At 31.0% G+C, this 22,118-nt stretch overlaps 1 protein-coding gene across 1 annotated transcript; it reads right to left on the reverse strand.

Moving 5' to 3' along the window:
* Positions 1-7,618: 7,618 nt before the first annotated feature.
* Positions 7,619-10,287, reverse strand: LOC106376848 (ERAD-associated E3 ubiquitin-protein ligase HRD1A). The gene is made up of 7 exons (XM_013816973.3): positions 10,025-10,287; positions 9,397-9,951; positions 9,142-9,318; positions 8,810-8,959; positions 8,363-8,731; positions 8,053-8,218; positions 7,619-7,986 (listed from the first exon to the last, which is right to left on the reverse strand). Exons 2-7 carry the CDS (start codon positions 9,927-9,929, stop codon positions 7,876-7,878), a joined length of 1,506 nt encoding a protein of 501 aa, XP_013672427.2. The 5' UTR covers positions 9,930-9,951; positions 10,025-10,287; the 3' UTR covers positions 7,619-7,875.
* Between the last annotated feature and the right edge of the window lie 11,831 nt (positions 10,288-22,118).

The following is a 22,118-nucleotide window of genomic DNA, read 5'->3' on the forward strand; positions in this document are numbered from 1 at the left end:
TTTCAAAACCATATGGAAGATAAAAGTCAAAATAAGTCAACTGTGAAAATAATACTGTTCACTTTTTTCAAGAATGTGTTCGATGGAAAAAATAAGGTTTTTATGTCATAATTTGTTTAATGTTCAATCCGATCAACCCATGATGTATTAATTATACTTTTGTTCCATTATTTTTAATAAAAATTGATCCGATCCATCGGAATCGGAAAGAAATTATATAATAACAAAAAAAAATATTTTATATATATAAATAAAATGATCAAATATATAAAAGAAACTATCGATAATATATACAAATAAACTCATCCTCCGCAAGGCGCATGTCTTATCCTAGTGTAGAAGATATAAAGCAATGACTAACTCTGGTCGAGCCAGCTAAATAATTAGTATTCATTTTTTTTTTGCTATTAAGAGGTAAGACTAATAATCTCTATTATTAAAAGAGAAGTACCCATTAAAAATACCCCTAAGTTTTCTAATTTATTTACACTTTCGTACCACTGAGAATTAAATTAAACTACCTATTTAATGCTTGTCTTTTCCAGTTAAATTCATGAGTTTTCATTAATCAAATTTAAACTTAATGTCATTAAATAAACCTACCTATTTTAATGCTTGTCTTTTCGAGTTAAATTAATGAGTTTTCTTTAATCAAATTTAAACTTAATGTCACTAAATGAACCTAAAAATACATCATATTTAACGTAGCTTATTACGTACGAGTACGGCCCAATAATAAACTTGAATTTTATTTTTACGAAAACGTGAATCACTTGACTTATGTAATATTTAAAATATATTAACTACAATATAACAAATGGATATAACCTACCTATACTTTAGTTTGAAATGATCATGTTCAAGTTTTATATAGTCAACTTATATCATGCATCGATCGATGTACAATATTCAAACCACCTATAGTTTTCGTTTTCTTTATAGGATGTATCAACCAACCAATCATCCCATTGATTTTCTAAGCTTTATAAAAAAACAAATCAATAAATACAAACTCAAAATCCAATATCTTCTATTAATCAAAACAGAATATCTTCAATGTCGTATCTTTAATATACCTATTAAATATAGAAACTGTAACCATAATTACACTAATTATAAGAATAGATTTGATTCTAACCAATTGATCTATTACTTCGGTAATTGATTTGCTTGCAGAAGAGGAAACAATAAATTTAAAATTTATAAGAATATAAAGATATAGAGATTCCAACCAATTGTCTATATTTGCGTATGATTTCCGCATAATAAGCTTCAAATTGAACATTGAAAAAGATAGAGAGATTTTTTTAATCTTTTACCGACACAAACTTAAACAAAACGAAGAGTTAAATGTAATTTTTTTTGTTACACTTCCCGAAAAAAACAGTTACAACATGAGCTTTCATAATATGGCATTTTAACATATTAAAGTTATGGACATTTAATAATTATCTTGACGAAAAACAAAGACTATAATAATTTATTATTAATAAAATTATGAAATTATTTACAATTTGATGACTAATTCATCGCCTTTTTTTATATGTTAAATTTTTCATAGGAGTTTAAAAATCATTTTATTTTCTTTAAACATGTATAACTAATTTATAATCTTTTATGCCATATTAAGTCACAATATAATTTTTTTTCATATTTTATATTAAGAACCATTATTTTTATATATCGTCTACAATTCTCTAATTACGTCTATTTGTTCAATTTTTTATATGATATCGAATATTCATCATAAATAGATGGTTTAAGATGCCAAAAAAATTATTTACTTGGTGAATATAATACATCAAATATTACAAATACATTATTTAGTTAAATAAATAACCAAAAACCAAAAATTCAAACCCGCGCTGGCGTGCGGATCAGGGTCTAGTTTCCAATTATTTCATCATAAAAGATTTTGATGCATACATATAAAAATCTCTTGAGAACAAACTAATTTCAGTTGTAGGATAGCAACCTTTAATTAAGATCACAAGAGTTAATATTTCACCAAAGGAGAAGAACAAACAATCAATCGTACGTCAGCTTTTTCAACCGAGGGGTTGATGGTGTAAGAGAATCTCCACATGATTCTTTTAACATGTAGAAAAAAAAATGGAGAATAAATTTACTTTGAAAATATAAAAATAAAATATTTTGCTTATGTTTATATAAAATTTATATATATATTAATTATAAATTTATGATTTTAATGAAATTATATATTTAAATAAGAATTTTGTAATTATTATTATTTTATCGAATTATGACATATTTTTACACTGATTTAACTTGAAACTACTTTTTGTATCAATTTATCATGTTTATTAATTAATTGAGTATTACTTTATAGAGTTTTTATTGTAGTTTCTATTCGTATGAACTAAAAACCGAAAATCTTGCAAAAGGGAAACCGAGGTTTTCATATACTTTTTATCATAATCTTTTTATTATGCATTTTCATATATAAGTATTTAAACTCTCTAAAAATGTTTTAAAGATAGTACTGTCTATTTATTACCTTTTTTCTTTATTTTATAATAGTAACGATTATTTTAAAAGTATTATTGACATTGTATTATTTATCATAAATTTTTATAATACTTTTTAAGTTATTAATAAGTTATTTTGAAAATCTTACCTTTTTGAAATAATTAGTATTCATTTTTTTTCATTAAGAGGCAAGTCTATAATTTCATCATAAAAGATATTGATGCATTCATAAAAAAAGTCTCTTTAGTGCATCTCCAAAATCAATCTTATTTTAAGATTGACAAAACACCAAATTAAAGGTTTGATGGTGTTTATCTCCAAAAACAAACATTACGGAATCTTAATTTTTTTATATTTTATAGTTTCATCCTTACTATTGATCAAAATTAGTTAAAATCATACAATTTTATAATAAAGATAAAATCTATGATAAAGTATCATTTATAATATTTTTTACAAAATTTATTCAATCTGAACATGAAATAGTCATATAAATTATATGAATATAAAATCTATGATAAATAATTCATTAAAAACAACGACTTTCCATTAAGCCAAATTTATATGAATAATGTTTTAGATATTTTGGATATTTTAAATAAAATTTACATGAATTTAAAAATTATTTTAATATTTAAACTTTATATATGACAGTAAAAACATAAAATATATGTGAATTTCTATATAATAAGAATATAAATGATGAAAGAGAAAGTTGATAATGTGTATGGCAGGGAGATCCCTTATCCCTTATCTATTTATCATGTGTACTGAGGTTTTGATTGCAAATATTAAGAATGCTGAAAGAGGTAATCAATTCACGGGAATAAAGGTTGCAAGAGCTTGCTCTTCGATTTCTCATATGTTGTTCGCAGACGATAGTCTTTTTTTTTTGTAAGGCACAGAAGTAAGAATGTCATACTATCCTTAGGATTTTGAAGGAATATGAGGAGGTCTCGGGCCAACTGATTAATTTTCAGAAATCCTCGATTCAATTTGGACATAAGATTGAGGAGTCCACTAGACAGGAATTGAGAGACATCCTAGGGATACAAAATTTAGGAGGGATATGATCATATATGGGTCTGTTGGAAAGTCTTGGGGGATCCAAGATACATGTTTTTGGATTTGTCCAGGACCGTTTGAATAATAGGGTGAATGGATGGACGTTTAATTTTTTTTTCTAAAAATGGAAAGGAAGTAATCATTAAATCATTAGTCACGACTTTGCCTAACCATGTGATGTCTGTTTATCGGTTACTAAAAGCAACGGTGAAGAAATTGACGAGTGCGGTATCAAAATTTTGGTGGAGTCCAGGGGGAAATACAAGGGGTATGCACTGGAAGTCATGGGATAAAGTATGTACAAATAAGGATGAAGGAGGTCTGGGTTTTAAGGACATAATAGATTTCAATACGGTTATGCTTGGAAAGCAATTGTGGAGGCTGATAGAGAAGATTTCAACTCTTTTTGCTAGAGTTTTTAAAGGACGGTACTATAGGAATGTCTCACCCCTAGAACCGATTCGTTCATACTGTCCGTCGTATGGTTGGAGAAGTATTGTATCTGCTAGATCTCTGGTTAGCAAATGACTAATCAAAAGGGTGGGAACGGGGTCCTCTATCTCTGTATGGAGTGATCTATGGCTCACAGCCACTCGCCCGAGACCAGCAAACAAAAATCAACATGACACTTATCAGGACCTCACAGTGGACTCTTTGATAGATCCAATTTCACGAACTTGGAAGTCGCAAGTAATTCGGGATTTGGTGGATCCCCAGGATGCTCAAATTATTGAAAGTATTCCTTTGAGTAAGACTCAGATGGTGAATAGGAATGAATGACAGTTCACAAATAATGGGAAATATTCGGTTAAATCAGGATATCAGTAAGAACGGGTCTATCCGGACAAGGCAAAACCACCAGCGTTTTATGGTCCCACAGTGGATATTCTAAAAGCGTTCTGATGGGAGGTGAGATGCCCTCCGAAGATTAAGCACTTTTTATGGCAAATGGTATCCGAATGTATAGTTGTTAAGAAGAATTTGCAAGCAAGAAGAATGAAGGGAGATATTTGTTGTATTAGATGTGGAGCTGAGGAGGAATCAATAAACCATGTGTTTTTTGAGTGCCCTCCTACGCGTCAAGTTTGGGTTTTGTCAAAGATATCGTCTAACCCAGTCTACTTCCCCACTAATTCTCTATTTACGAATATGGATCATCTTTTCTGGAGGGTACTCCCGAAGATGGAAGATCATCATTTTGCGTGGATATTGTGGTATATTTGGAAATGAAGGAATAATAAGATCTTTAGTAATTTGGATATTGACCCAAGAGATACACTTACGCTTGCAGAAACTAAATCAACACTTTGGGCTGAGGCTCATGTGATGAAGACTAAGCAGGCTCCATAACAGACTGAGGTTTTGAATCGTCAGCCGAGGGTCGGTCGTTTGTGCTTTATAGATGGTTCCTGAAAAGATAAAACTTCTTATTCAGGTCAAGGATGGTATAGCATACACGAGGGCTTTCAGGGATTGATGGGTGCAAGGAATACTAGGGCATGTCTTTGACCTCTTCATGCAGAGATAGAAGCGTTGATATGAGCAATGAAATGTATGAGGAATTTACATGAGCAATGAAATGTATGAGGAATTTACATCAGTTTCAAGTTACTTTTGCTACTTATTGTTTTCAATTGGTGAAGATGGTTTTGGAACAAGAGAAATGGCCGACGTTTGAGAGTTACTTGCACGACATAAAGTTACTGAAGACAAGTTTTACTAGCTCATAGATCATTCATGTACCCCTGACGGAAAATCAAAAGGCGGATAGTCTAGCACGATGTGCCAGAAAACAATCGTCTTTCGTCGTTCACATGGATGCGGAGTTACCGGATTGGTTCGCAGAGTCTATATGAGCTTGTTTGTTGATGACAAAAAAAAAAGTTGATAAAATAATTTAGAAAAAATATAAGTATAATAATGACTTAAAAGTAAAGAACCTGAGATATAAGAGTTTGAGCAGTAAAACTTTAATTTGAGGATTGTTTAAAAGTTAAAAATTTAAAGTTGAGTTTAGGGCATCTCCATCCATACTTTATTTTTTCTTCTGAAATGGAGTAAAAATGAATATGGAGTAAGAAATGCTCCAACCCAACTCCATATCTCACTCCATAATGAAATTTACTCCATAAATGGAGCAATTTATTTTTTTTTGTTCATCACTCCATTATGAAGTGGAAAATAAAGTAGGGTTGGAACTGCATTTTCACTTTTATTCTATTTTGAAAAAAAAATAAAGTTTTACATTGGAAATGTTCTTATCATAGAACCTTATATTTGAAGTTATAAGGTTGTTTTTGGATATGCTCTTAGAACAATCTAATTTCAGATTTAGGATAGCCACCCATTAACAAATTTTTAAATATAGTTTATGATAATCTACGTGATTAATTAATAAACTATATATTTAATGTGTAAAAGTGGGAAAACACCTCAGCATATTCCAGATGTTATTCAGTGTTATGTTGATTAATTATAACTAGAGCTGGATCCGTCCGACCGGGTGGATGTTTTTTTTTGTTTACGTAATATAACAAAATATTTTTTACACCATTATATAATCTATAAAAATTATAATAAAATGGTGAAAAAATACATCACATAATACAAATATTGCTGTTACATAATTCCACTAATAGTAAAAGTAAAATGATTTATATAACTGTAAATGCAAATATCGCGCGAATATTTGTTTTTATTTAACCAATATTATTTTTATTTGCTCGATATCGAGTTGGCTAGTGGTAAAAGAAATGCTAGTAGCCTTTCATTGGCCGGGTTTGATACGCGTTGGAAAGAATTATTTACGATATTTGGGTTCCCAGTAAAAAAGAGAAACCATTTTTCATTTTTTACGAATATATTTTTTTTTTCTATAAATAATATAATATTTATTTATTTTTCATGTATTATGTATTTTTTTATTATGACATTACGCATAATAATTAAAATATATATTTTTAATTTATTTTTAGTTTATGTGTGTATTTTCCATAAACTAACATATATATATATATGCGAAAATAATATTTAAGATGTTTTGATAGGTTATTGGTCATAAATGATAACTACATTTAAATTTCCAACCCGTTATATAAGTAGTCTTAATTTTTAATTTCTCAACCCGATATATAAATATTTGTCATGCATTTTTAGTAAAATATTTATGTTATACTTATTAAAATGAGTAATTTTTTAGAATAAGTAATTGCATTTCTTGTATTTATATTATTATCAAATTAATTTTATTTTAACTTATTGACTTTAACATTTTATTATATGTAGGATTTTGCTTTATATGAACTTTTTTTTTCTTTTTTTAGAACATTGTTATCTTATCTAAATGTTTTTCTTTACATACAAAACTTGAAGAATATTCTTTTGAAACTTTCTCTATTACAATTTTTTCATAAGAAAAATCTTAGGTGTTTTTTATTTTGTAATATTGATACTTAAATGTACATGTTATTACCAAATCTAATAGTTCAAATCCTTACTAAAGAAAAATAATTTAAGGTAAAATTCAATTGAACATATGTAATATCATACATAATTTAAAAATTATTTTCTAATAGCATTTTAGTTATATATATCTAAAACAAAATCGTCAATTAAATATATTAGTCGAATTGGTTATTTGAAAATTTAATTAGGTACAAATTTAGAACTATCAAGTAAAATGGATATTTTTAAATATGTTCTTATTATTAAGTTTTTATTCCCTAATACGGCATATCCTTTAAATTTTTTAAATATTGTTAATTGATTTCATTAACAATAAATTTTTTAAAAATGATAAACATTATTTAATAGAGGATAATACCCACTCATTTATAGAAAGAGGTTTTCTACTTTATATATTAAGGTTTATAGTATTAATGTGCATTAAGTGTAATATTTATCATGAATTTGTTGTGGAATAGATTTAGGAAAAAATTCAATTTAAATTTAAGTTTATTAATTACTTCAATGGCATTGTATTGTAATTAAATTGTAGATCTTAGGGTTATTTCTTATTTGTACTTATGTTTTAATAAAGTAAGATTTTTCTTTACCATTTTTATAGCCAAGTAAAATTAATCGATTGCCAAAGAAAAATTGAAGTACAAGAGTCTGGCCTGTAAATATGCCAACCCAGTGATTAAATATGCCTGTAAATTGAAGTACAAGAGTCTGGCCTGTAAATATGCCAACCCAGTGATTAAGTACCATTTTTTTTTTTTGTCTTTCTTGAGCAGAAACCACAATGCCTAACTCCTTTCTCTATATGCTCCGTCTCAGTTCGTTTTGTTTCTTCTTTCCCTCTATTTTCTTTTCAACTCACTCTGCTCCATCTACAGAAGCATCAACAACCGTCTTTCCTTTGTTATCTGCTTCCCCTGTGGTTTCCACTTTCCTCTTCTCCAGAAAATGAAGTCTGTTTCGCAAAACCTACAACCACAATGTTATTAGATTCTGGAGTTTAACATAAGATACACTACTACTCAGGGATCATACCTCGAGCTGGGTCTCTAAAGAGTTCTTCATATTTTCCAGCTTAGCCTCTGGGATATTTGCATAGGCACGAGAGTTTTCACCAGGAAGCTGAGATGTTGGGTCAGAGGATGATGATGAAGGATGATGATGTGCTTCTGTTGAAGCCTTCTCTAGACCCGGCTGCGACCTTAACACAAGGGGAGGGCCAAACATATCTGTCAGTTTTTTCTCTATACCACATAGCTTCTTCGGTTAAGTTTATGAGATTTAAGAAACTAAAATCACCTTTACAAGTTCTACAACAATAGAGTGAGAGAAGATCAATACATACCATGCTATTGCGTTTGCAGATGGATAAACCATTGATTTCCCGTACATGGCGGCTGCAGAAGCAGCTGCTTGAAGCCTGGCGTGGTGCCTGCTCAAACTATCATTGGAACCACCAGCAGAAGAACGTGTTTCAGATCCCTGAGCGCCTGAGCTTGAAGTACCTTGTTGAGAACCTTGGTGTAATCCTCGTTGGCCTGCAGCTGTAGTAGATGTGCCATTCTCAGGAGGTACAACAAGTGCCCTGCAAGTAGGACATGTCTGCTGTCGTTCCAACCAGGATCGAAGACAATGCACATGAAACAGATGCCCGCATATCAGCTTCTTGGCAGTTGTCATTTCTTCACGGCATATAATACATGTGGCATCACTTCTGCATAATACAAGATTTTTCCAAAATTAACAAGACGACCAGAATAAGAGTTTTGCCTAGTTTAAGCGGAAAACTTACGCAGTAAGTTCTTCGGGAGTGGCATCAGGGAACCTGTCGTTCATATTGGAAGTGATTTTACGATAACGAAGGTAATCAGAAACACGAATCTGGAAGTTCCTGAAGGTTTCATAGAGTTCCCTCAACAAGTGCAAAGGCACACCATAGTTCCTAAAACAGAAACCGTAAATACCCAAATCAAACATGGCCATGAATGAGTCAAGAACACTATAAGATAAAAGCTTCCTCTCCCAAGTCTCTCCATCACTAACGTTCCAACAAGTACATACCTTTGATTCTACTTACTAATCGTCACAGTTTTTAACAATTAAAAAGGAGAAAAAAAAACTTACATGAAAATGACAAAGAAGAAGCAAATGTACATAGACAGATGAAGCAGGTCACGGATAAGCTCAAGATAGAAAGTATAAACTGGCTTCTTCTCCCACTGACCATCCATAATCATATCAGTAACAAAGAAGACATACTTCACAAAAATCGCCACAGTAGTCGTCGCCAAAATCATATACCTGTTAGCATTAACATCAACACACATATGAGAGTGTCTCCCTAAAGACGCAACACTAAGCAGCAAAACGAAAACTTACTCGAAAGAGAAGAAGAGAGAAACCGAAGCCTGCCTAGACCTAACCAAATGCCTCACAGAGCTATACATAAAGAGAGCATCCACAACAAGAAGAAACGCCATGAAAGAAACAATACGAACGTGAGCGATCTTAGAGACGTTAGGAGTCGTCTCGATAAACTCAACCCTCTTCTGAGCGAGCCAATGCAAGGCCTTGATCAGCAAGAGCGTAACAACCAAAGGAAGGAAACCACTAGAGAAGTCCTGGCGGAAGATCGTGATGGCGAAGAGAATCTCCATGAGCTCTCTCCAGGCCTGCTCGTTCAGCCTCTCGACCTCGGCTTCGCGGAGGGAGCCGAGGAAGACGAGCTTGACGAGGTGCCAGAGGGCGAGCATGAGGACGAGGCACATGTTGAGGAGGAGCATCAGGCTGATCTTGGAGGTGGAGAGGTAGACGGCGGCGGGGTAGAATTGGCCCCGGGTGGTGAAGGCGTGGTGGATTATTGAGAGGGTGGCGATGAAGCTGAGGCATGCGTAGGTTCTTAATCGGATCATCTTTCGCGATAGATAGATGGATCTGTTGAGATCGAATCGAATTGATCAGATTCGGTAATTGAGAATCGATTCGAAGTAATCAATTGATCAATCACCTGCGGCGAAATTGGGGAAGAGATGTTTGCGTAGAGAGAGAGAGAGAGACAGAGAGAGAGAGAGGACGTTAAAGCAGTCAACGAATCAAATTCTGCGACGTGTGACGACGGAAACCTATAGAAGCGGAGGAGGAAGGAGGAATTGCGGTGTTTTAATATGATTTTCCGGTTACGAGGAACTGATGAGATCAGTTTTTTAAGTTTCTCCCCTCATTTTCTAGAATTCCAATTTTACCCCTCTAAGGAGATGTTTTCATTTTTTTTTTGTGTGCAAGAGGTTCAATGTTGTTGGTTGAATACGAATTTTTCTTGAAAAATGTCGTGCAAGGTTTTGCATAGATTTGTCCGTGTTTATGACATGGTAATCAATCAAACCCCGAACCTGGAATGTATTTGCAACGTGGATGGGTTATGCGTGCATGGTTGAACAAATCTCTCGAAACTAGTGGGTGGTTTTAACCGGGGAGGTTCTTTCCACAAAGAAGATTATCTTTCTTACCTTTCCTACATCGAACACAAACTATAAATTCATGTATTTGATGAAATCTAATCCTCACTTTTTAAAAATTATGCTCACATTTTCTTTGTCCACAATTCATGCATTTATATTATTTTTTTCGTGGATGGCTTATCCATCCAATACTATCTACAATATTTTAATTATAAAATTATTTTCTATGTTTTTATTTTTAAATTTCTAAAGTATATATAAATGGATGTCGAAATGTAGAGGATGAAAAGTTAAAATTTATTACATCAAATTTATTTATTTCTATTTATTAATATTTGAGATAAAAACAAATAAGTAAATGAGGTTGAAATTAATAACAAAGCTCTTATCAGGGGTATTATTGTCCGATCAAATAGCAAGTGCCAAAGAAAAGTGCCTCAAATGTTGAATGTGTCTCTGAATGTAAGACAAACTCAGAATGTAACCCATGGTGTAAACAACTCTTAACTTTATAATAGGGCAAATCTCCAAAATAGCACATTTCTAAGTTTATATCACAAAAATAGCACTCAAGAACTAAAATGACCAAAATAGCACCTTTCTAAGTTTATCCTTTGAAAATTTTAATTTTTTTTATTTTTCAAAATTTGAAATCTTACCCTCAAAACCTCATTTCTCAACTTTAAACCCTAAACCCTAAACTCTAAACCCTAAACCCTAAACTCTAAACCATAAACCCTAAAGCATAAACCCTAAACCCTAAACTCTAAACCCTAAACCCTAAACCCTAAACCCTAAAATCTAAACCCTAAACCCTAAACCCTAAACCCTAAATCCTAAACCCCACCCTTTAACTCTAAACCCTAAGTTTGTGACTTTTGATAAAATATTAAGTGCTATTTTTGTGACTTTTGACCTTGAGTGCTAGTTTGGGAACAAAAACTTGATTTAGTGCTATTTTTGTCTTTTTCTCTTTATAATATACTGAAAGTAATACTAAGCTAATATAACAATCATTATTCTTGTCCCCGAGTAAAAGGTTAGCGTCGAACTTTATGAGTAGATTGGTTCTTGCAGTATCTCCAGCTCATTGCTATTTCCACTTCCATAATAGCATTTAGAGGTGAAATGAAAATTGTTCCATTGTACCTCTATTTCTTTTTCTATAATAGAGATCTCTAGATAAAAGTATATATAATATTCCTTAAAGCATAATGAAGTACTTAGACAAATCAAAGACAAAAACCAAATGTATACGTCTAATATAAAATCGCTATTTTTTTAAAAAAAATTTGCAAGATTCATAAAATTAGAGGTTTCTTAATATGAACTGCAAGAGTAACAACAATTGAAATCCGAACATGAACCAAAATATTTAAAATACATAAAACACAGAAATGAATCCAAACTTAGAAATATATATATATATATATATATATATATATATATATATATAAGAAAACACCCCTTATATATAGTGTAAATAATAAAAACAAATTTGCTTGTTAGGTGTTGATGAATAAGAAACACTAGGATAAGACATGCGCCTTGCGCATGGTGAGTTTATTTGTATATATTATCGATAGTTTTTTTATATATGTGATCATTTTATTTATATATATATAAAATATTTTTTGTTGTTATTATATAATTTCTTTCCGATGGATCGGATCAATTTTTATTAAAAATAATGGAACAAAACTATAATTAATACATCATGGGTTGATCGGATTGGACATTAAACAAATTATGACATAAAAACCTTATTTTTTCCATCGAACACATTCTTGAAAAAAGTGAACAGTATTGTTTTCACAGTTGAATTATTTTGACTTTTATCTTCCATATGGTTTTGAAAGCTTTCAAATCAACCATCAAATTGATACATGTCATTTTAATGTTTTTAATCGTATACTTAAAGAAAAACTTACATTTTTGTAATTTAAAGTCGTTTTAAAAAATTCAAAATATAACATCTAAAAAAAATCTAACATATAAGAAAAATCTAACATACAAGGTGTCCTCATTTTTGTATTTTAAAGTCGTTTTTTAAAAAAATAACATATAAGGTTTCCTCATTTTTATAATTTAAAGTCATTTTAAAAAATTCAAAATATAACATATAAGAAAAAATCTAATTTTTTATTATATGGTTAATGTGATTGTTTATTTTTTTTAATAATATAAAATTAAACAAAATGAAGAAGGATGCAAAAGTTGTTATCAAAGCTTTATTATTCAGAACCATTAATTGCCATATATATTTAAATCATATTAGGTAATTTCGTAGCTTTTATTTAGGGAACGAATACACACTTCTTATATTTTAAGTTAATATAATGTTCTCTAGTGGACATTAACCAAATTATGACATAAAAACTTTATTTTTTTTTCTCGAACACAATTGTGAAAAAGTTAATAGTATTGTTTTCATAGTTGAATTATTTTGACTTTTAACTTACATATGGTTTTGAAAGCTTTCAAATCAACCATCGAACTGATCCATGTCATTTTAATGTTTTTAGTCATATACTTAAGGAAAACTTACATTTTTGTAATTTAAAGTTGTTTAAAAAAAATCAAAATATAACATATAAGAAAAAATCTAACATATAAGGTGTCCTCATTTTTGTATTTTAAAGTCGTTTTAAAAAAAAAATAACATATAAGGTTTCCTCATTTTTATAATTTAAAGTCATTTTAAAAAATTCAAAATATAACATATAAGAAAAAATCTAATTTTTTATTATATGGTTAATGTGATTGTTTATTTTTTTTAATAATATAAAATTAAACAAAATGAAGAAGGATGCAAAAATTGTTATCAAAGCTTTATTATTCATAACGATTAATTGCCATATATATTTAAATCATATTAGGTAATTTCGTAGCTTTTATTTAGGGAACGAATACACACTTCTTATATTTTAAGTTAATATAATGTTCTCTAGTGGACATTAACCAAATTATGACATAAAAACTTTATTTTTTTTTCTCGAACACAATTGTGAAAAAGTGAATAGTATTGTTTTCATAGTTGAATTATTTTGACTTTTAACTTACATATGGTTTTGAAAGCTTTCAAATCAACCATCGAACTGATTCATGTCATTTTAATGTTTTTAGTCATATACTTAAGGAAAACTTACATTTTTGTAATTTAAAGTTGTTTAAAAAAAATCAAAATATAACATATAAGAAAAAATCTAACATATAAGGTGTCCTCATTTTTGTATTTTAAAGTCGTTTTAAAAAAAAATAACATATAAGGTTTCCTCATTTTTATAATTTAAAGTCATTTTAAAAAATTCAAAATATAACATATAAGAAAAAATCTAATTTTTTATTATATGGTTAATGTGATTGTTTATTTTTTTTAATAATATAAAATTAAACAAAATGAAGAAGGATGCAAAAATTGTTATCAAATCTTTATTATTCATAACCATTAATTGCCATATATATTTAAATCATATTAGGTAATTTCGTAGCTTTTATTTAGGGAACGAATACACATTTCTTATATTTTAAGTTAATATAATGTTCTCTAGTGGACATTAACCAAATTATGACATAAAAACTTTATTTTTTTTTCTCGAACACAATTGTGAAAAAGTGAATAGTATTGTTTTCATTGTTGAATTATTTTGACTTTTAACTTACATATGGTTTTGAAAGCTTTCAAATCAACCATCGAACTGATTCATGTCATTTTAATGTTTTTAGTCATATACTTAAGGAAAACTTACATTTTTGTAATTTAAAGTTGTTTAAAAAAAAATCAAAATATAACATATAAGAAAAAATCTAACATATAAGGTGTCCTCATTTTTGTATTTTAAAGTCGTTTTTAAAAACAAATAACATATAAAGTTTCCTCATTTTTGTAATTTAAAGTCATTTTAAAAAATTCAAAATATAACATATAAGAACAAATCTAATTTTTTATTATATGGTTAATGTGATTGTTTATTTTTTAAAAAATATAAAATTAAACAAAAATGAAGAAGGATGTAAAAATTGTTATCAAATCTTTATTATTCATAATCATTAATTTTCATATATATGTAAATCATATTAGGTAATTCTGTAGCTTTTATTTAAGGAAAGAATACACACTTCTTATATTTTAGGTTAATATAATGCTCTCTAGAGGACATTAAACAAATTATGACATAAAAACCTTATTTTTTCCAGCGAACACATTCTTGAAAAAAAATGAACAGTATTGTTTTCACAGTTGAATTATTTTGACTTTTATCTTCCATATGGTTTTGAAAGCTCTCAAATCAACCATCGAATTGATACATGTCATTTTAATGTTTTTAGTCGTATACTTAAGGAAAACTTACATTTTTGTAATTTAAAGTCGTTTTAAAAAAAATTCAAAATATAATATATAAGAAAATTCTAACATATAAGAAAAATATAACATATAATATGTCCTCATTTTTGTATTTTAAAGTCATTTAAAAAAATATATAACATATAAAGGTTTCCTCATTTTTGTAATTTAAAGTCATTTTAAAAAATTCAAAATATAATATAGAAGAAAAATCTAATTTTTTTATTGTATGGTTAATGTAATTGTTTAAGTTTTTTTAATAATATAAATTTAAATAAAAATGAAGAAGGATGCAAAAAATTTTATCAAGTCTTTATTATTCATAATCATTAATTTTCGTGTATATGTAAATCATATTAGGTAATTCCGTAGCTTTTATTTAAGGAAAGAATACACACTTCTTATATTTTAGGTTAATATAATGTTCTAGTGTTATATAATTATGGAATAATGTGACACTATTAGATTAAACTATACTTTATATTAGATGCTTTAGAATTCTTTGAAATGAAATTTAGAAGGCATTTAGAGTGCCACCTAGGATTTAGAGTTTTTTTTAATTAATACAAAATTAAGGTTTTAATTTTCCAAATGCTTCTCAATTAATATATAGGGATACAAAACACCCCTTATATGTAGTGTAAAGGTCAAGCGGTGGTATTGATAACAAAATATTTCTTATAATAAATACACTGAATATCTTGACACATAATATGGTATGCAAAGACTTCCATAATTAATGTACACATATATTTTAGCCTTATTTTTGTGCACGTAATTGATTGTAACCGTTCCATATATGAAAACATAATATTCTACATAAAGCCCTTGTTTGGAGTGAGAGTATAAAAAATTAACAATTTAATTTTAAATTTTGCGTCATTATTTCAGAGTTATAAATACTTGCTACGTTTTATATATTACATTTGGTATTATTCGAGTTGTGATTTTGATCTTACCAAATATAACTTTATAAATAAGTCAAGTTTTAATTTAACTTGCATACAAAGTTTAACATTAAAAGACAACCATATTTGATATTATTTCCATATAAAATTTGACGCCAATTTACTCAATTATGACTTGCATATGAAATTTTACAGAAGCCTGTATATAACAATAAAGGAAACTCTGGATTATATGAATAGTAAAAAAAAACATTATACATAATATGTAAAGACAAACGAAAGAACATATATCCCTTTCTTAATAAGGAGAAATATTCATAGAAATAAACCTTGGCCTCGTGTGTTTATTACATGAGTGTCATTTCCTATGTGTCATCACCTCATGCGCTCTCACTAACTTTAAAAAAAACCCTTTGTGAACTAGAATAATTACAACCAAATGCCATTGGTCATATACATTATACTATATGATTACAATCCGATTTGAAAAAAAAACGGAAATTTATGACAGGCAGAATATTAACTCTTTTGTAAAAGGCAACAAAATAAGTTGGACATCTATCAAATCGTTTTAAGAACATTTTTGTTTACGTTAATTATAATGCAACATTTTATGAACATTTTTAAACTAATATCAAATCGTATTATAATGCAACGTTTTATGAACCTTTTTGAAACCGAGTCAATATTTTATGAACAATTTTATGCAACATTTTATGAACATTTTTAAACTAATATCAAATTTCTTTATAATGCAACTAAAGAAACGATAATAATTTTATGAATAATTTTATGCTTATTTTAGGAACACGTATTATAATCGAACGTTTTATGAACATTTTTGTCAACATTAATTATAATGCAATATTAACTCTTTTGTAAAAGGCAACATTTTTGTCAACGTTGAAAAAAAAATTATACGTTACGGATATCAGATATATTTTGGCTATTTGGTCAAAATAAAAAGGAAACACAATTGAATTTCAATATACTCGATGCAAACTCGATATTCCAAATTATAACCTACGCTTAATTGGTCAAAATATTAAGGAAACACAATAATATTGTTAACGTATAAAAGGAAACAAAATTCAAAGAATCGAAATACTTACCTTAATCGATAGGGGAATATTTCTGATATATTTTTTGGCGTGACCATCACGGATCTTATAATACCTATTTCACGAAAACGCATCACGCAATAACAAAATAAGGTAAGTGGTATATACGGTATTAAAGGAGGAGCATTAATATTGGTTTCTTCGATTGAATTTGGCGTGGAGAGTAAAAACCTACGCTCTGTGTTGATATAAATAGTAGAGCTTAACATAATGTTTTAATCATACTAATTGGTAATTAGCGATCTAAACGAAGATGTTATTTAAAACCGGTTCGAACAAGAACGTTTTCTGAGAGTACGTAAAGAACATTTATTTAATGTTACTTTCGTGAATACTTTTTATTACACTATATCAAAACCGGTTACTATATATTATATCATATAATCACATAAGATATACTCACGCATGATACATGTATATCAAAACGAGATCTAACGGATGAATATATTAATAAATATATATTAAAAAAAGATGCCAGTAATTGGCATAAATATTGATTGACAATAACTCATTAATATAAATATTGTCCGAACAGGAAACTGCAAAACATCCGCCAGCCATAGGCATATATTTACTTTGACAATCACTCATCACAATAATTACTATCATAACAGCATAATCATCACTACAAGAAACACACCGAATTCCGACGGAGGTTCCGACGGACACCAAGGTCGTCGGACATTTGTGACGGAATACTGACAAATTTCCGACCAAATCCAAAAAAATTAAGTCGTCGGAATTTCGTCGGCCATTTCCGACGGAATTCCGACGAAATATGGTTCGTCGGAATTTTCCGACGACTTTTCGACGACATTCCGATAAAAAATGTAACCGTTGTAGTCGTCGGAAGTTCGTCGGTATATTCCGACGAATTTCCGATGACATCCCGATTAACAGCAAAGTCGTTGGAATTCCGTCGGTATTTTCCGACGGAATTCCGACGAACCATGTGACCGTTGCCGACAAATATATATGACCGTTGTATAGCCGTTTGAGATTGGACAATACCGACGGAATTCCGACGGACTGCTTTACATCCGTCGGAATTCCGTCGGAAAGTCGTCGGAGGTCCGTAAGCAATTTCCTATAAATACAACCCCTCCTCATTCAACTCATTCACACTTCATTCTCTCTTCATTCTCTTTAGTCATAACAATTCCGTGAAAATCATGTCTTCAGAAGTTTATTATCGTTCGTGGATGGATAAACCTCATTTGGATCCGAACACCAATTTGCTTACGGAAGAATACGTTCAAGGGATTGGAGAATTCATGAGGCTTGTTCAACAGCAACCGGATGCAAAAAGTGGTATGTTAAGATGTCCCTGCTCTTCTTGCAATAATAATAAGGTTATAAAAGAATTTGATGTTTGGACTCATTTGTATATGAAAGGGTTTTCACGTAATTATAAAGTTTAGTACCTTCATGGGGAAACTGGTTATGAATATGGTAGTACTAGCGAACCTCAGCCTGTTAGTGAACCTCAGCCTGATATTAGGTTAGAAGAATCTAGAACGGATATAGATTATGGTGTAGGTACTGAGCAGATGGTACATGATCATTATAGAGGGGAAGAACCAAACCCCGAGTCTAGGAGATTTTTTGACATGTTGGATGCAGGAAAACAACCTTTGTATCAAAATTGTAGAGATGGTCATTCAGTCTTATCATCTGCAACTAGATTAATGGGTATTAAGACAGACTATAATTTGGCTGAAGAATGTATGGATGCGATTACTGATTTTGTCAAAGGTATTCTACCTGAGGATAACCTTGCACCGGGTTCATACTACGAGGTTCAGAAACTTGTTGCAGGTCTTCAACTACCGTATGAAGTGATAGATGTATGTATTGACAACTGCATGATCTACTGGAGAGCGGATGAGACACGGAATGTATGCAAATTTTGTGGGAAACCTCGTTATCAGGAGACGAGGGGAAGAGTTCCGATCCCATTCAAAAGAATGTGGTATTTGCCTTTGACGGAAAGATTGAAGAGGTTGTATCAGTGTGAGCGCACAACAAAAGCAATGAGATGGCATGCAGAGCATTCCACAAATGGTGAGATTAGACATCCTTCAGATGCAAAGGCTTGGAAACATTTCCAGTCAACATATCCAGAATTTGCGGAAGAGAGAAGAAATGTTTATCTTGGATTATCTACTGATGGTTTGAGCCCATTTGGAAAGCATGGAAGGCAGTATTCTCTATGGCCAGTTATTGTGACACCGTACAACTTACGGCCGAGCTTGTGCATGCGACGAGAGTTTTTGTTTCTCTCAATTCTCGTCCCCGGGCCAGATCATCCTAAAAGATCACTAGATGTGTTTCTTCAACCACTAATATATGAGTTGCAACAACTATGGGCGCATGGTTTTGAGACATACGATGTTTCGCGCAAAGAAAACTTTCAGATGCGGGCAGTACTTATGTGGACAATAAGTGACTTTCCAGCATATGGTATGTTATCTGGATGGACAACACATGGGAAGCTATCATGTCCATATTGTCAAGATGACACAGATGCTTTCCAACTAAAGAACGGAAGGAAAACGTGTTGGTTTGACTGTCACAGACGATTTCTACCACCTGATCATCCATACCGCAGGAGTAAGACTTCGTTTACGAAGAACAAGCAGGTGTTTGATGGTCCACCTGAGGAAGTTAGTGGGAAAGATTTGTTGAAGCAGTTTAGGTATTTTGATGCAGAAAGGACGCCAGATGTAGGTGGACATGAAAACATTCGAGTCAATGCGGTTGGAGAGCTATATAACTGGCACAAAAAGAGTATTTTATGGGATCTGCCATATTGGGAGAGTCATCTATTGCGGCATAATTTAGATGTCATGCATATTGAGAAGAACTTCTTCGATAATCTGATGAACACAGTCCTTAACATTCAATTTGCCCGGGAGAACCAAACCGCTTGAAAATTTTTGCGAATCGGCATTTGGTATATTTTAATTATACCGATGGAATACCGACGAACCCGTGTCCGTCGGAATCCTCGGAAATAAAAACCCTCCTCTCTCCTTCTTCGTTATCTCCGCGGCCTCTCTCTCACAAAAAGAAAACACTCCGGCGATTTCTCCCCATCTCCGGCGATTCCGGCCTTTCTCCACCTCTCTTCACCGGCGAATCCTCTCCTCACCCTCATATCTCTTCCCCAAACCCCAAATTATGTAAGAATCATCCCAAACCTTCTTTTTTTCAATTGTTTAGGGTTTTGGAAGTTGATCTCGGATTTTAGGTTGTTTGATTGAAAATTTTAGGATTGAATGGATAGTTTAGGATATATAAGTTAGGATTGTTGTTTGGATTGTTGTTTTAGTTTTTTTTGGAACATTTTTTGATTTTTAAAAACGTTTTTTGATTTTTAAAAACGTTTTTTTTTTATTTTTAAAAACGTTTTTCAAGTTTCCAGTAATGAAATATATATAATAAAACGTTTTTACAATTTTTTAAAAATATAACAACATTTTTCTATATTTATAAATTTTTTATAATTTTGTATACATATATATATATATATGTAAATCATGTATGATAAAAATTTTAAAATTCTTTATAATTTTTTATAAGTTTTCACTAATAAACTATGTATAATAAAACGTTTTTTTAAAAAAAATATAAATATTTAACAACATTTTTCTTCATTTATAAATTTTAACAACATTTTTCTATATTTATAAATTTTTTATAATTTTGTATACATATATATATATATAAAAGGTTTAATAGTTTTTTTTAAAACGTTTATAAAACCTTTTGTAAATATATAAATGAAAACATTAAAAATAGAAATGATTTGAAAATATGTTTGATGGGTTAATTTTTTTTTTTAGGGCCGAGGATGAAGCCCGCTCCGCAGCCCGTCTTCGACGTAGTTCGGTGAGCAGTTCCTGTGCATCGGGATCGTCTCATGACTCGGTTCCCGCATATATTCCCGCTCCAGCTCCCTCAGCCCCTCACGCTGCTGCTCAACAGGATCCGGGGGTCATGCCGGTTCATCTATTGGTTCAACAACCAGGTCGAGAGCATCTCCCGTTTCTCCAACCCAACCCACGACGAGGCCATAGCACTTGGTTAGTATTTTTTTAATTTGTACCGTTATATTTTTTCCTTTAATTAACTTGCTAACTTGTATTTTTTTTAAAGGTTCACCAAGTCGAAAAATGGCATTAGCCGGAGCATCAACCAGATGATGTACTCCATGCTCCGTTTTGGATATCCAAAGTGGAGTGTGATCCCTTCCGACGAACGAGAGTTGTGGTTTCGTCAGTTCGCGGTATAGTAACTCTTCATTTTTTTAAAGTTTGAACATTTTTTTAAATATATTTACTTATTAAATTGTGTTTGTTTTGTAGCAAGAGTTCAACTGGCTCTCCGATCTTACGGAAACAGTCCGTAAGATATTCAACGAAAAGGCCATGGACTCTTACACAAAGCAGATAAACTCGTGGAAGACAGTTTGGCAGAAGAACAAGAAGCCACGGTTCATCAACGGGTCGGTGTGGGAGCAGTTGATAGCTCATTGGGAGAAGGAAGAAACTGCAGAGACGTCTTCTAGGAACTCCAGGAACCGGAAGAGCGATCGTGGCGGGAAAGGTATGTATGTGCACAACCTCGGCGCTTGCTCTATGTCTACTAAGGAGGATGAACTTGTAAGTTTTTTATTATTATTTATCTTTATATTTTTTAAATAAATATTTTATATATTTCTTGGCTAATAATGGCGGTTTTTTTAGATCGAAGCAAATGACGGTAATCCCGTTGATCGTCTACAACTCATTAAGGTGGCTCACACTAACAAGACGACGGGTCAAATTCAGGACCCCGTGATCAAAGGTGTAGTTGATTTGGTGGAAGCTGAAATAGTTTCCCAATCTCAGCCTCTCTCTGATGACGGCGACTCCACGGGAGCTTCAACCAACCTGTCTCTATTGCAAATAAATGAGATGGTTGAAAAGGTAATGTTTTTTATTAATATATATTTTTTTATAATGTCGATTACTTACTTGTCCCTATTTACTTACTTTAAATATTTTTGTAGGCGGTTCCTAAAAGGAAAGGAGGCCGTTTAGTTGGGTTGGCCCGTCGTGCTTCTTCGTATCCGGCATCTTCTTCACAAGCTCCGTATGCCGATCCCATGATTCTCGAGGAGCTACATGACAAAGATGAACGGATTGGGGCATTGGAGGAGCAGAACACCACTATCCTTTCGGAGAATGCCACTATCCGTTCGGAGAATGCCACTATCCTTGCT

Source organism: Brassica napus, chromosome C1 (assembly GCF_020379485.1).
Source record: "Brassica napus cultivar Da-Ae chromosome C1, Da-Ae, whole genome shotgun sequence".
In the NCBI taxonomy this organism is placed as follows: Eukaryota; Viridiplantae; Streptophyta; class Magnoliopsida; order Brassicales; family Brassicaceae; genus Brassica; species Brassica napus.

Excerpts from the sequence above, each read along its gene's own strand:
- LOC106376848 (XM_013816973.3), bottom strand. The coding sequence starts at position 9,929 with ATGATCCGATTAAGAACCTACGCATGCCTCAGCTTCATCGCCACCCTC. Across the intron at positions 8,732-8,809 it reads ACTCCCGAAGAACTTACTGC|AAGTGATGCCACATGTATTA; the intron begins GTAAGTTTTCCG and ends TGTATTATGCAG. Across the intron at positions 8,219-8,362 it reads TCTGCAAACGCAATAGCATG|GTCGCAGCCGGGTCTAGAGA; the intron begins GTATGTATTGAT and ends CCTTGTGTTAAG.